Genomic DNA, 17,002 nt, shown 5'->3' on the forward strand with positions numbered 1-17,002 from the left:
AAGAATCTCAAATGAATGTTAGCTTTGTTGTGAAGTTATATGCCTATATCACTATTAAAAAAATAGATTTAGTCTTTTTGTTTTTATGCAGCAAATCCATTTTATAATGAGAGTAATACGATCTTATTTCTAATTTTACTGAATGTGGTTTCAGCAAGTCGACTTTGTAGTGTCTGCATTAGCGGAAATGATTGTCAATCCATTTACATGAATCATAGGACCTACAATGGATATAAAAGGTTTACACACCCCTGTTAAAATGCCACGTTTTTATGATATAAAAAATGAGAACACAGTAAATCATTTCAAAACTTTTCCCACCTTTAATGTGACTTATATAACCTGTACAATTTAATTGAAAAACAAACAAATCTGTTAGGGGAAAAAAATATAAAAAATAAAAAATGTACAATAAGCTGGTTGCATAAGTGTGCACACCCTTAACCTAATACTTTGTTGAAGCACCTTTTGATTTAATTACAGCATTCAGTCTTCTTAGGTAGGAGTCTATCAGCATGGCACATCTTGACTTGGCAATATTTGCCCACTCTTCCATGCAAAAGCGCTCCAAATCTGTCAGATTGCGAGGGCATCTCTTGTACACAGCCCTCTTCAGGTCACCCCCACAGATTTTCTATTGGATTTAGGTTTGGGCTGTGGCTGGGCCATTCCAAAACTTTAATTTTCTTCTGGTGAAGCCATTCTTTTGTTGATTTGGATGTATGCTTGGGGTCATTGTCATGTTGAAAGGTGAAATTTTCTTCGTCTTCAGCTTTCTAGCAGACACCATGATGGTTTTGGTCGAAAAGTGACTAGTATTTGGAACTTTTCATAATTCCCTCCACCTTGACTAAAGCCAGGTCAAGGTGAAGAAAAGCAACCCCAAAGCATGATACTGTCACCACCATGCTTCACCATGGGGATGGTGTTCTTTTAGTGAGGCAAAGTATTGTTTTGTGTCAAATGTATCTTTTGGAATTGTGGCCAAAAAGTTCAACTTTGGTCTTATCAGACCATAACACATTTTCCCACATGCGTTTGGGAGACTGGATGTATTGTTTTGCAAATTTTAGCCGGGCCTGGATGTTTTTCTGTGTAAGAAAAGGCTTCCATCTTGCAACCCTACCCCATTGCTCAAACATATGGAGAGTACGGGAGATTGTCTTCACATGTAGTACACAACCAGTACTTGCCAGAAATTTCTGCAGCTCCTTCAGTGTTGCTGTAGGTCTCTTGGCAGCCTCCCTGACCAGTTTTCATCTTGTCTTTTCATCAATTTTGGAGGGACGTCCAGTTCTTTGCAACGTCACCGTTTTCCCATATTTTCTCCACTTTCTGATGACTGTCTTCACTGTGTTCCATGGTATATCCAATGCTGTGGAAATTTTTTTGTACTCTTCTCCTAACTGATACCTTTCAACAGTGAGATCCCTTTGATGCTTTGTAAGCTGTCTGCGAACCATGGCTTTTGCTGTAGCAGGCAACTGAGGACATGTCAGGAAAATCCTACTAGGACAGCTGAACTTTATTTGGGGTTAATCAGAGTCTCGTATGGCAGGTGTGTACCCAAGAAGACTGAATGCTGTAATTAAATCAAAAGGTGCTTCAACAAAGTATTAGTTTAAGGGTGTGCACACTTATACAACCAGCTTATTGTATGTTTTTTGCATCAAATGATTTATTTGTTTTTCAATTGAATTGTACAGGTTATAGGTCACATTAAAGGTGGGAAAAGTTTTGAAATGATTTACTGTGGTCTCATTTTTTTATATCACAAAAACCTGGCATTTTAACAGGGGCGTGTAAACATTTTATATCCACTGTATCTAGGAAGTGATGGGAGTAAGCAGGAGAAGTCACCCTACCTATCTCTGAGATCTGGATGCAGGAGTACCGTCTCCTGGACAAATGGTGCTGCTCATATGTAGGCTGGAAGGGCAGCACTTCAGCCTTCCATAAGCAGAGTTAGTGTACTGTAACCAGAGTGGATGCGTGGAAGCATTCATCTACGCCCTAGTATTTGCAGGCTTTCCTGTAGTCACCAAATGATAGGGGAAATTAGTCCTCTGAAAGCTGAAGTAGCCATGGACAATGGCTCATAGCTCCTGTCTCTCACCCTTACTTCTGTCAACAAGATGAGGTCTCTGAAAGACAGATTTTTCCTGGTAAGGGGAAAATCCAGCCCAAGAACTGATGTAATGTTCCATGGCATATATACCATAGGAGAAAACCAGGGTCATTGCAGACCCACAGAACTTGATAGTCAAGACTTGTAAGGGCCATATAAAATGCACTTTACATTTTATTTCTATGTATGTGTATGTGTGTGTATGTATATATATATATATATATATATATATATATATATATATATATATATATATATATAGGTTTACCTATAAATAGTCGCACGATGTATGTGCGAACAACAAATGTCCGACAACTAATAACTACACACTCAAAAAAAAATCGACGTACAACCCCATGAACACACACTATCGAACTGACCTGCATAACAAATCCAGCACATAAATGCACCGGAATTCCCTGCCGCTCTGGACCCAGGAACAAGTGCTACCATGGTTGGGTGACATCGGAGTTTGACGTGTCAACTACCGACATTCAGAATAGCCAACGTTTCATCCCGCAACATTATTTCTCACTATTCTAAACATTCAACGTGTTTTTTGTCATGGTAAACCATATATAGATATATTTATATATATATATATATATATATATATATATATATATATATATATATATATATATATATATATATATATATATATATATATATATATATATAGATATATATATTCTACTGCTGCCACTGGCTTCAGTCTCCTGCATCACCTTGTTCTCTGATATTCCTGTCCTTAAAGGCTATGATACAATGACTGTGTCACAATTTGACTTAAAGTGGGGAGGGATCTCCCTTCCAGGAGTGCTCTATAGTCAGGGAACCCTCCAACTAAGTACTGATTTCTAGGGCTTACTTTGCCAAGCACCTGAGTGCAGGATAGGATCAGGTAAAGAGCCATCACACTGCAACTTGCAATGGCATTTTCCCCTGGCATTTTTAGGGCAGTTGTTGCTTTACTGCTGCCACTGATTTCAGTCTCTTCTGGTACCTGGTTTTCTGGTGCTTCTTACCATGGATGCTCAAGTGTTATAGCTGTGCCTTGGTTTGACCCAGGAGTGTCTTTCTTCCAGGAGAGCCCTGCAGCAGGGAGGCTTGTAACTATCTTGTTATAGGTTCCTGTGCAAAGTAACGTCTCGCAGGATGGAACCAGGTGAAGAGTAGTCGTACTGCAACTTACAGTGGCATTTTCCCCCCTGGTCATTCCTCTAGCATGCCAGTGTACATCCATAGGCTGGGCAGGCAGTGATGTGTGGTTTCTGAAGATGTGACTGCCATGAGCCCTTAGGGTGACCGTGCCTTCCAAACCTTCCCCCCTCCAAGCCAGGTGATCGTTAGCTTCCATGATGAGTTGGCAAACAGTTTGCTTCTTCAGTGTGATCCCTCCCTTCACAGAATGGGCATGCCCTATCCTCCCTGCCGCATCATCAGATACTGAATCTGCTAATCAAAATCTGGTCACATGGCCTTTAGTCAGGACTTCATCCCTTTTCATCACCAGCCTGACTCAGAAATGCAGAATGATGTGGCTGCACAGATTTCACAAAAGTCTTGACAAGTTAACATTTTGCCAAAGAACTGTGCTTTGAATGCAGGTCTGTTTAAGAAATCTATTTCTAATTTTGTAAAACTATCTGCTTTATTCACCACCTCTGGAGTATCCACTTTTAGCTTTGGTGTTAAAAGTAGTTGTTTTATGGTCATAAATATAGTCTTGTCTTTTGCATTAGAGGAGAGTTACTTTATGGTTGTGTAATTTTTATCTTAAAGTGCCTTAATCATTGCTTTGTTCCATTAGTAATTTATTTTTTTCTTTGACCCACAGCTGAATTTGATGAACTCAGTACGTGCAAGTATTATCTCACAGAACTTCCCTCAGTTTGTTCAGCAATTCATGAAGACCATGTACATCCGAATTGAGGACTACCCAAAGTGGGCAGTGGATGCTTTGGAATCTGTCAGCATAAAACTAGAATGACACTGGATTGTGTTGGGTGTTTGAGATTGCATATAGCTGTGTGGTGAGAGAGGACTCTGCAGGATTGGGGGGTGGTATGATATAAGAATTCTGGAATGTCTGAGCAACCACTGTCTGAACACCATGAAACTAATTGTGAAGAAATACTGTTTAGTTGAAGAGCAAATACAGTGTGTGCCTTTCAGAAGTCTCCAATTGCAGTTGCAAATCTGTTACCATAGGTTCATAGGTTGGTACTAGGCTATCGGCCCTAGGGCCTATACAAGCCTAGCCATAACAATTCCCTGGCTATTTCTTCCCACAGTATTTACTTCCTGGACCCCTGGACCCCTGTCTAGCAGGGCGACTGATGTGATCCCTGGGGTGTATTTCCTTTCTCCCATCCAATCATCAAGGTTCCTTTTGAAGAAGGCCAAAGAGGCACTCTGATTGACATGTATGGGCAGTCTATTCCAGAGTCTGGGGAGTCTCTGAGTCAGGAACCTATCCCTCCAGCATGTTTTGTTTATTGTGATGACAAGGTTTAGATCCCTAGATCATGTGGCTCTGAGGGATTGGGATTTCTTTAAGTGTAGCATGTCCAACAGCTCTGAGTTTGACATGGCCTTGTATGTTAAGCAGAGATCGCCTGTGAGTAGATGATATGCGACAGAGTATAGCTGGAGATTTTTCTAAGGCGGTCAGCATAGGGCATCTGCTTTGGGCCTGTGATTCTTTTAGTGAGGTATTTCTGTGGCCTTTCCAGTTGTTGCAGGTGTCTTGAGAAGTACATACCAAATGGGGCTTTGTATTCTATAATGGGTCTAATGAGGGATGAGTACAGTTGGACAATGACCTCCTTTTTTGTGGATGAAAAGCCCTTAGTGATGAGGATTTCCTGACTGTTGTGGCGATGTTGTTATCGAAGGTGAAACCACTGTCCATCTGTGTCCCTAAGTTTCTTATCACACTTTCAGTGTTTAGTGTACTGCCACGGATGTGGTAATTCACGGGTACATGTTTTTTCCCAAAGGGGATAACTATACATTTTTTGGCATTGAGCTTGAGCCCATGGCTCTGGCACCAAGCATCTGTTTCTGAAAAGCCCTTTTGTAGAGTATCCACATCATTTGGAGATTCAGTAATGGCTCCCAGTTTGCAGTCATCTGCAAACTTTGTTAGCCAGAGTCCCTTAGTATTGGCCTGTACTTCAGAGAAGTAGATGCCAAACAAGGGTGGTCCCAGGACTGAACCGTGAGGTACTCCACTTGTCTGGAGCTGGATTTGGAGTCAGCTACTTTTACAGTGTGGGTTCTGTCAGTAAGCCAGTTGGCAACCCATCGAGTGACATAGAGATTAATGCCCAGCTTAGTAAGTTTATCTATGATTCCAGAGTGGGGGATGGTGTCAAAGGCCTTGGCGAGGTCCAAATAGGCTGTGTGGACTGCCTTACCCTCATCCACGGCTCTGGAGACTGATTCGAAGAAGTCAATCAGGTTCAGGAGACAAGATCGGCCCTTCACGATCCCAAACTGGGTGGGGTCCATTGCTTGAAGGTTGCCAATGTCTTTGTTTTTTTATCACATTTATAAGACCAGGTCACAATTGTTGCTATATAGGAATCTTTCACTAAGATTGCCCATCTTGTTGCCCTGTATAGCATACTAATGTTATTCAGTGAAGACAATTTGTAGAACTCAAGTATCACTGGAGGTGGATGGGTGGGTGTTGGGGGGCACTTGTTTTTAGCTCGCCATTGTTGACTGCAGAAGAGATGTTAGTTTGTCATCTTCCATGTCTAACATTCTGAGACCTTAGTCAAGTGATAGCATAAGTTAATAATTCTTGCTTTCCATTCACATGGAGAACCCCACAGTAAATGTGGGTGTTTTGTTTTGCATGAGAATACATATCTTCATAATGTAATAGAAGGCCAGACTCTAGGTCTGAAGAGAATGGAGTTGGTTCCCATTATAACTTTTCAGATGGTATTATATATTTTAATAGCTTCCCAAAATATCATACGTACAGTAATATTTTATTATTTTCTTAATAAAGTGTTTTCTTATTTGTTATTTGTGTGGGCTGGATTTAAACCCAAGTGACATGCAGAGATGTATTACATTTTTTTTGGTTAGTGTGCAGATTTGTTAAACAAATGACATAACTTGTGTGTATGCATATATGCATGTGTGTCTGTGTGTGTGTGTGTGTATATATATATATATATATATATATATATATATATATGTGTGTGTGTGTGTGTGTGTGTGTGTGTGTGTGTGTGTGTCTGTGTTTATATCTGTATATCCATTAGTATCAATGTTTATAAATACTGAACCACATAACATCAAAAAATAAACATCAAAATTAGATCTCAAGAATAGAAAAATCATGAACCTACAGTGATCAAAAAAATGAAAGCAGATGTAACTCAACAAAAAATGTCTAGCCATTCCACTGGGCCAGTCCCCATCTTTGCAGCTCACACTGATTACACAGTTAACAAAGTTCTTTCCCAGCTATCATTCAGAATATCCCACCTTCTGTCACCACAGTAACAGCAATCCCAACCCAAAGATATTCTGACTCCTAAACTTGAATATGCACTTTCTCTCCTAACACTTCATTCTAGTAGCAATTCCCAGAAACTCCAAGTAGTAAAAAACAAAATATACTGTTTTTTCCTTTTGGTAACTGTAAAACACATCACTTTAAGCCCGCACTGGCGTCCAGTACAAAGTAACACATTGTTAATACTTAATACACCTGTATTCAGCATTGTCAGTATAAGCCACTGTCTGCCTCATAAGAGCAATATTCCTGTAAAAGACCCAGTTTATGTTCTCGGCGGCACTCGTGAAAAAGGGCTGTTGCTCAAAACCCTTGATCTAGCACCAGTGAAGGAGAAAGAGCATTCTCAAAAACCGAACCTGTCTCATGGAATCACCCTCCAGTCTAAGGCAAGATCGCAAAATTCATTCGAAGGGCTCAAGGTAAGGCTGAAAGAACATAAAAAGAAGCTGCATATAAATGTTTTTGATATACTAGACAATCAAAAGTATACTGTTCTATTACTTTCTGTCATGTGACCAATAGTAACTATAAATCCAGTGTTACAAAGGCAGTCAGTAATGTTAATATTGTACACACTTTCTGTAACAAGTGTCATTCACTGTTGTAAATAATGTGAATAAATGCTTAAAGAAACTACCATTGCACTTCTCAGTAGAAACTAAATTTTTCCTTATTAATCAATGTCCCTTCTCTGCTGTTTAAGTGGTAAATAATTGCTGCTTATTGTCTTTATCATACCACTGTATGACTTGCCTTCTTTTCTTCATTGTAGTACTATTAGCTGTGCTTAAAATTTGTTTTGTTTTTCCTGTTATGCTCTTGTGTGCTTCTCCTTTAAAGCCTGGGTCATGGCTGAAAGGGGTCATTAGACTGGCTTACTTTCATAAGAAATAAGGAGATGGAAAGAGAATTGACAAACACATTGAGAGAGTATAGAAAACATGGGAAAAGGGTAAGAGTGAAGGTAGGGACCGAGCTAAGGTAGTATGTCAAAATGGAATTAAAAGGGCAGAGTAAACAGGTTTATTGCCCCTTCTGCCATCAAGCAGATGTAAAGTAATGTAATATAGTGGCTGTCTCATGAGGGGTTGGGATCGTAAAGGGTTGTGGGGGTGTATGTACCAAGATGTGCACTTCACATACAGTACCCGGTGGAGAGTGGAGATGGACAGGGGCATCTCCTTTCAAGTAGAGGATGAAGCAGTGGGGGTAACATAACTTCCTGAGGTGGGTGACGGGCACTTTCACCACCCCATTGCACACCCAACTCTTGACATCTTTTTAATTAAAAACGTTCATATATTCTTTACTTCTATCAAATGTGCCATCTACAGAAGTAAGGATTTCATACACCACTACCCCTACTTTCATCATCACTATATATTTAGGATCTCATTTTAATTTTTTTTTTTAATTTATTTATTTATATATATATATATATATATATATGCAGTTGTTTAACCAGGATATATATATATATATATATATATATATCAATAGTCCTGGGATATATATATATATACAGATTATATATAAGATTAAGTTCCACATATAGATATATATATATGATTATATATATATATATATATATATATATAGGTTATATTTCATGTATGTATATATATATATATATATATATATATATATATATATATATATATATATATATATATATATATATATATATATATATATATATATATATATATATATATATATATATATATATATATATTGAATTATATATATAGCTTAGAAAAGCGAACGCTAATTCATCGACCATTTTTAAGTGAAAGCTTAAAATCTCAAACACCCGGAATAGCGATTTTTTTTTTCCCAGGGAAAAAAATCACTGGTCCCCAAAAAAAAAAAAAAAAAAAAAACTTAAAACATTATATAATGTGGGGGGCTTTGCCCCCCCACACACCCCCTACTTAAATATACCAACTCCGAGATCGCACCACAGTGGAGGAAATGGCGAACCCCCGAAACTGGCCCAATGATTTTTTTGCCCTGTGAAAAAAAATCTCTGTTCCGGGTGTTCGGGATTGTAAACTTTCGCTTAAAAGGGGTCGATGAATTAGCTTTCGCTTTTCTAAGCGTTCGCTAATTCAATATAGACCCTACATATATACATATATATATATATATATATATATATATATATATATATATATATATATATATATATATATATATATATATTTAGTAATGACATGAGTGTACACACACTAAGAGAAAATAATTTTCTTTTTCATACATTATACATATATATTTTAACAATTATCCTTCATTATAACATTGCATATATTGCTCAAATCCTGCCTTACCTGAAATTTCACTCCTCCTCCTGAATATTATTCTGCATGTACTGTTCCCACAAATTCCATATATTTCTATGTTGTTTGCTCCTTCCCTTTTGTTAAGTTTTACAACTTCAGTATTTCAGTTGCGGATAGTTTAGATTTTGATTTCCATTTTCTAGTGATTCCTTTTTTTGGCAACTAAAAACTTTAAACTTAGTAAGGCCTTACCATCTCTAAGCAGTTGATTTTCTATATCCTAGCTGAAAAGAATCATTTCCTTAGTTATAATAATTTACTCTCCAGCTTTTCTGTCAAAGTACCCTGTAGGAAATGTTTAAATTCTGCCATCTCACTTCATTCCTCAAAAACACGTTCCCAGTTTAACCCTATCTTTCCCATTATACATCCAACATTTCTTGTATTTCTAGTGAAAAAAATTCTTTGAAGTCTGCTTGGTGCATAAAAATACCTGTGTAAACACTCCCATGCAAAAAAAATCTTAAACCTTCTAGACCTTATTGCATACCTGGGAGTCCTTCCACTGTTCTTTTGTATATTGCCTTTTCATTCTCACATTCCAGTCTTTTCTGACCTCTTCTAATTGAATCCTATAGTTATCATGCATTATTTTATGCCCTGCTAATTATCCCTTTTTAACAGCAGTTTCTGTTCTAGACTGAACTACAAAACTCAACCAGAGCTGGTCTTTCACTTAGCACTCCCCCTCCCCTTTTTCTTTGTCTGTATGCTGTTATTAATATCTGGTAGGAAGGCATTCTCCAACTTGCAGTCCAAACTGAACTTCTGATTGGCCTTATCCCAGTGTATTACCTTTCCCTCCCTAGCTATTTGCTGTCAATAGTTTGCTAATTTTCTCCAATACATTCAACCCCCTCTTACCTATTTTCTATGTCCCTACTTGCAGTCATCCTTATTTGTAAAATATCCTTTCTCCATTTCCATGCTGCCTTGGTTCTTAAAATATTTTCTTCTACTTTATACCTATACTATTCTGCACTAGTGTTATTCTCCTTAAGGTCTTGCAAGCAAAATACAACTGTTTCCTTATTTTGTGAGCTCTCCTCATGTTTCAACATAGTTTCTTTCCACTTTGATTTGTAATCTTCTGCTCACATTATGTATGCAAGTCTTACCAGTGTTGCTGTAAAGTACCCCTTCAAATCTGGTAATCCTTAACCGCCACAATGTCCTTCTATTCATATGTTGCAGTGCTCATAACATGAGGGAGTCCACCACCGGCTGACTCGTACATCTGGCCAGTATGCAAAAGTCTAATGCTACTGTAAGGTACGTGCGACATTGCACAGAGAACAAATCCTAGGTCAGCCATAAAATGACATCAGGTATAAAGTGGACATCAGCATGTACTAGACTTCAGAACTTTTCTGCTGCCTGCCAATCATCTGTTCCAGTCGTTGCTCATCAGACAAATTGTGATTCTTGTTCAGATAAGTGCCCCATTGAGGTTTTTCGTTATCTTTTGGCAACTGTTTTTTTTTGCAGTTACATGTCATCTAGGAAGGGCAAGTGTCAGTGTGGAAGGCAGATCCCACATAAGGACTCTAATGACCTTAGTCTGTTTTGCGTAGGCCCTGAACACGACCATACTGCATGTACTATTTGCAAGGCCTTTGTTCCCAAGACCCTGTATAGCTGCTTAGCTTCTTTAAATTTATACCTGGAAAATCAGCACCTTAAATGTCTCGCTCGCAATATGGAAGGTACATCAGGCCCTTCAGGTGAGCCACAATCTAAGAACGCCAAGAAATCTAGGCCTGATTTACCAGCTGCTCCCTCTGGTCTGGACATCTCTCCCTAGGGCAGTGTTGGCCTGGAGGCCATTCCGGAGTTGGTAGGCACTCCTTTAATGGATACTGGTGTGGAGACTGTGAAGGACCCTACCAGCATGCCTTCAGGGGAACTCCAGGTGTCCATCTCGGACATAGGGGGAACCACAGCTCATTGTGACTGAAGGCTCGTATGGCATTCCACAAGTAATCGTGCGAGAGGATGTCCCACCAACATTGTGGAGTGTAGGCCAACATCAGGCCCATCCACCTTTCACCAAACTGAGGTTCCTAAAAGGAAGACAATTAAAACTGAACACGTTTCTCCTGTCCTTCAGGAACACCCAGCGGATTGGCAGGCTTTCTCCCAAGGCCTGTTCAGTGCCTTTATGGCCTTGAGACAATCCTCAGCTCTCTGTCTCCCTTCTCCCTCCATTCATCCCTCTGCCACACAAAAGAGGACTTCTAAAAAATTTTCCTCAGATGAAGGGGATTCTTCTGGAGACTAATCTTTGGCTTATTCAGACCAAATTTCTTCTTCTTTAGGTTATGCCTTCCCAGAAGAAGAATTCTAATGACACTGATTCCCTGGAGGAGGATATCTAATTTTGGGAAACAATTCTTAAGATGAGGGAGTTTTTCAAGTGGGATTGTTCTCAGGATTAACACATCCAAAAAAGGTACTATGACCTGCTGCAGATGGACTTCTCTTCCCCATCTGCCATACCTCATTTTCTGCCAGCCTTCCTGAATGCCTTTGCTGCAGCTTCAGAGTGCTCTGATTCTCAACCTCCTGCCCTCAACAGGCCAGTTAGATTTTATAAAGTGCTGGAGGATTCCAAATTTCTGTTCAAATGCCCCTCTGCAAACCCTGTAACCATTTCAGTATCTGAGGACAAGGCCTCCAAGATGTTACCTTCCACTTTTCTACTCCCCTCAGATAAAGAGAGCAAAGTCATGGAGAGAATATGAAAGAAGGTTTATACATCAGCTACTCTGGCTTTCATGGTTGTTAACTACCAGACCCATATGGTCAAATATTCCTTGGCCCTCCTCTCGAACGCTGGAAAACTACTTTTTGAGCTCCCTGATGCTCCCACTATGGCCAAGCTCTCCTCTACCCTAAGCTCCTCGGCTTAGGTTACACAGTATTCCATAAAGTGTAGCTGTGGTGCCGTGGAGGCATCAGCTAGAGTGGCTGCATCTGGGTCCATCCTCAGGAGATATTCCTGGCTCAGACTCCAACCTTTGCCTGATGATATTAAGGCAAAAATCATGGATGTCCCCCTGGACAACAAGGCATTATTTGGTACCTATGCTGCAGAACTATTTAAGATTTTACTGGAAAAGGGTAAAGAGCTGCAAGATCAGAAACATATTTTTGCTTCTCCAGTGGCCAGGTTTCAGAGGAACTACCCTACCAAGACCACCTTTGTTAGGAAGTCTTCAAAAGGTAAGAGAGATACTAGGAAACAATTTTCCCCTAAGTTTTCCTCCTCAACTCCTTCACAGAAACAACACTTTCAGGTTAAGACAGATGGTCTGTGACTACCCACCTCCTAGACCAGAAACAACATCTTTCCATTTGCCTCTCTCTCTCTTTCTGCTTGGAAACAGATAACTCAGGACTCTTGGGTCCTATCCATCATTCAGCAAGGATACTTTATGGTGTGGTAGACTCCTCCTTCCTTCAGGGGTATTCCACAACCTCCAAAAGAACAACTGGAACTCTTTCCCCAGGTCATTTCCACTCTTTTCTCAAGGCATCATTTAGGAGGTTCCGCCTTCCCAAGTAGGAAAGGGGTTCTACTCCAGGATGTTCCTAGAAACCCATTCTAGCCCTATTCCATCTAAACACTTTTCCTGCAGGTTCCCATCTTTTGAATGTTAACTTTACCCACTCTTCTCCTTCTCATCCTTCTTGAGGCCTTTGTGGTGTCACTGGACATCGTGGATGGATATCTTCATATTACCATTCATCAGAGGTTTAGCAAGTTTCTTCACTTTGCTATTGCTTCCTCATATTTTACATTCTTTGCCTTTCCCTTTGCATTGTCTATGGTCCTGAGGGTCTTCAGAAAATGCTTAGCTTTTTCATAACCTTCTGCAGGCTATCGGGCATACACATTTAACCATACCTGGATGATCTCCTTGTCCAGGCTCAGACTGCAGACAACCCTTCAGGAGAACCTGTCCTTCATGGTGTCATTGCTGGAGGGTCTAGGTTTCACAATTACCAGAGATCTACTCTTGTCCCTTCCCAAGACCACATTTTCCTTGTCTGCAGGATCCAATCAGACAGGATGCTGGCATTCTTACCCCCAGAAAAGGTCCTGTCCCTCACCTCCTACTTCCAGGCCTTCTTGCTTTTGCAATCCCCATCTGCCAGAGAGTTTCTTTGCCTCTTGGGGTTTATGACTTCCACTATCCCCATGCTTCTTTTAGCCAAGTTACACATGAAGAAATTCTAGTGGTTCTTGAGAACAGTATGGGTACAACACTCCCATCCTCTGGAGTTTGTTATTCCCCTTCTGCCCCGCCTGAAAAAGGAGTTACACTGGTGGATTCAACAGTTTTCAAGGAATCCAGACTTACCCTTGCAACCACCTCGTCCCATTTAGGAGATGTACACAGATGTTTCAGACCTGGGATGGGAAGCAACCCTGGACTCATGAAGGGTCAGAGATGTGTGATCTCCTGCTCAGAAAAATGAGCACATCAATATAAAGGAGATGAGAGCCCTGGTTTTCGCTCCCCAAATCTTCAAACCTCTTCTTTCCCCAGGGGCTTTAAGATGGTTAATACCATGGTCCTGTAGTATGTCAACAAACAGGGAGGGACAAAGTTCTGTCTCCTCTGCAGACTGGGTTTACAGGACTGGGAGTTAGCTACCTGGAGTCAATTCATCCTCCAGGCAGTTTACGGGTCTATATCAGAAGATCGAAGTTTCAAAGCTTCGAATCTGATATGGTCGACACCATATAATCAAAGTCTTGAAACTTTTAATCTTTTAACGGAGATCTCCATACAGCGCGGAAAGGGAAGATTTCCCTTTTCTGCACTGTAGTGCGATCTCGGAGTTGGTATATTTAAGTAGCGGGAGTTGCTTAGAGTGTTTAAATGGTTTGTTTTTGTTGGTTGTTGTGTTTTATTACATTTTCAATGTTTCAAGACTTCGATTATATGGTGTCAACCATATCAGATTCGAAGTTTTGAAACTTCGATAATGTAATATAGACCCACAGTTTTACATACCCACAACCCTGAATGCTGTGGCAGACACACTGAGCAGGTCCATCACTCACTCCCTCAAATGGATGTTACACAGGGACGTTTTTCTGGACATGGTCCATCGATGGGGTACACCTCAGGAAGATTTCTTCGCCTCCCCCATGAACAGACAACTTCCCAAGTTTTGTGCCAGGGTCCCAGATCCCCTAGCATGGAAGATGGCACCCTGTCTTTCTTCTGGAAGGGGATGTTTCTTTATACATTTCCTTCCCCCCTTCCCAGTTCTGCATAAGGTCCTGTTGAAAATCCAACAGGAGCAACCAAAAAAATCTTGCTGGTGACTCCCTTTTGGCCAAGACAGCATTGGTTCCCCCTTCTTCTGCATTTACTCAAGGGCAATCACCACAAGTTACTCCAAAGAATGGACCTACTCACACTGGACAAGGGAACTTAATACACCCACATTTGTCAACTCTATAGATGACCCTGTGGGTGATAGGGTTTTGATTCCCTTCAGATACCTTTTCTTTGAGGACGTGCTATAAGTTTTACAGTAGGACAGAAAACCCAATACTAGGAAATACTGTGTTTCTTAATGGAAAATATTTTACTTCTGCTGTCTTATAAAGGATTTACAACCACTGCTAGTGGATGTTCCAGTGGTTCTGTCCTACTTGTTTAAATTGCTGAAGAGTGGACTGTCACTCTTCAGTAAAAGCTCACCTTTCTGCTGTTTCTGCATGTCTGCCTATGTCTCCCCGGTTAGCTTCCAGGTTGAAATTTAAACTTTTCTTAAAAGGCATCCTTCATATTAACCACCAAAGAAACCAGTTCCTCTTTCCTGGGATCTTAACTTTGTAGACCTTGGCTGCTTTCAAGCCAACAAGTTCTGCATCTATGCAACACTGCACTTGGAAAACTGTCCTTCTCATGACCATTACTTCTGCCAGAAGGGTTTCTAAGTTATAAGCTCTGATGTCTTCTTCCCCCTTCATGGTTTTTCACAGGGATAGGGTATCTTTACGCACTAACCCCTCCTTTATGCCCAAAGTGGTAAATGAGTTATCACTCAATAAGTCCATCAATCTTTCCACCTTTTTCCCTTCTCTTCCATCCTCTAGTGAGAGGATCCTACACACTTTAGATGTGCACAGGCAGCTCAAACATTACTTGGATAAAATCAAACCAATAAGGAAATCTGACCGCCTTTTGTTTCCTATCACCCAAGGGCCTTGGGCAAGCCTGTTTCTAAGCAGACTATTTCCACTTGGATTTCTAAAGCCATTTCCTTCTGTTATGTGTCACATGGTAAGAATCTCCCCTTACTTGTTAGGGCACATTCCACCAGAGCTGTGTCCTCCTCTGGTGCCTTTTTAAGGGCTTAGACACCTGTTCTATCCTGGAAGCAGCTACCTGGTCTTCTCTTCATACCTTCACGAAACACCAAGTTAGATGGCATTTCCAGGTGCAGAGCTTGTTTTATGAAGCTATTTTGCAGGGGTTTGTGAAGAGTGTTACTGCTTTTCCACCCAATTCGTCTTCTGCATGAGCTTTAGAATTCTCCCTCATGTTATGAATACTGCAACATATGAATAGACGGACACAGAATAGTTGTGTAAAATCTTACCATAACCATAGATGTCCTTCTTTTCTATATGTTGCAGTATTACCCCCCCCCCGCCTTCCCCTTGATGCTCTGATGCTTGCCTGGCTTCTGGTGGCATGTTTCCTCACCAAGGATTAGGCTGGTGCCTTTTTCTGGCTTTCGGTTCTGAGGTCTGGTACATGTCGACATCCACTTTATACCCAACATCATTTTATGACCGACATAGGATTTGTTCTCTATGTGGCATTGCACGTACCTTACAGTAGCACTAGACTTTTGTATACTGGCCAGGCATACAAGTCAGCCAATGGCGGACTCCCTCATATTATGAATACTGTAACATATAGAAGAGAAGGACATTGGTGCAGCGGTAGTGTTGTTACATCACACCAAGAGGTTCTCCTGTTAGATTCTCAGCTGGACTGCCTTCTGTGCGGAGTCTGCATGTCCTCTCCATGGTCGAGTGGCATTGGAAAGACATGCATGAATGGGCATGCCTTCGCTGAAGGTTGGGGGTCAGGCTGGCAACTCGGCACCATAAAAATCTACTGCTAATCATTAGTGGACCGGAGTTCCACTGTGGCGACTCCTAACCGGGAAAAGCCGAAAAGACAAAATAGAAGAGAAGGCAATCTATTGTTATGGCAAGATTTTACGCAACTATTTTTTCTTTGGGTAGCAATAACTTAATCCCACTTAACTCTTCCCTCTTTCCCTCTGAAGTAAATTCCTTCAATTCTTTATTAGTTATACACCACAACTTCTCCTGTGGTTGATAAAACTATGCTTGGCCTGTATATAATACTAAAGAGACTAGAAACATTTTCACTTCTTGTAGCTTACTATCCATATCCATAATCAAGAGCTCCAACTTCTCAGTTTGTATGTAAGCTTGTCTAGTCTCTCTCCACATATCCTTAAATGCCATAATAAAATCCTTTTTAATCTATATACCTATATACTTCATCCTGTCATGGCTCCATAAATATGGGTATTGCTTAGCCAGTTCATGTGTGGGTACATAGTTTACGACTATAGCCTTTGTTGTATCTTCATTTATTTTTATCCTGAAAAAACTTAGAAACTGTGTCAATATGTTCCACAACCCTGAAATATTATTTTCTGGATTTATGAACTACAGAATAATATCTTCTGGAAATAGGGCTTAATTTTTTTTTTTTTTACCATACCTGTTATATCCTTGAATTTCTGAGTCCCTTATTGTCTTTGCCAGTGGCTCTAAATATAAAACAAATAACAAAGGGGAAAAAGGATACCCTTTTCTGGTTCCTGTGTTCACACACAAGTTGTCAGAGAGGAATACCCTACTTTAATTTTTTGCTTCTGACCCATCATATGTTTTCCTAATTAACT

At 40.2% G+C, this 17,002-nt stretch overlaps 1 protein-coding gene across 3 annotated transcripts in view; it reads left to right on the forward strand.

Annotated features, from left to right (window-relative positions):
* Positions 1-4,433, forward strand: part of QTRT1 (queuine tRNA-ribosyltransferase catalytic subunit 1) — a 351,133-nt gene extending 346,700 nt beyond the window's left edge. For 2 of the 3 annotated variants that reach the window (XM_044084474.1, XM_044084473.1), the window contains one exon: positions 3,969-4,433. In XM_044084474.1, the coding sequence (XP_043940409.1) occupies positions 3,969-4,121 (153 nt within the window). In that variant the 3' untranslated portion in view covers positions 4,122-4,433. The remainder of the gene's footprint in view (positions 1-3,968) is intronic. The other variant, XM_044084475.1, reaches the window with a different exon arrangement.
* The last annotated feature ends 12,569 nt before the right edge of the window (positions 4,434-17,002 follow it).

The sequence above is a fragment of the Protopterus annectens genome, chromosome 9.part0 (genome assembly GCF_019279795.1).
Source record: "Protopterus annectens isolate FY-2018-M chromosome 9.part0, PAN1.0, whole genome shotgun sequence".
Lineage (NCBI taxonomy): Eukaryota > Metazoa > Chordata > Ceratodontiformes > Protopteridae > Protopterus > Protopterus annectens.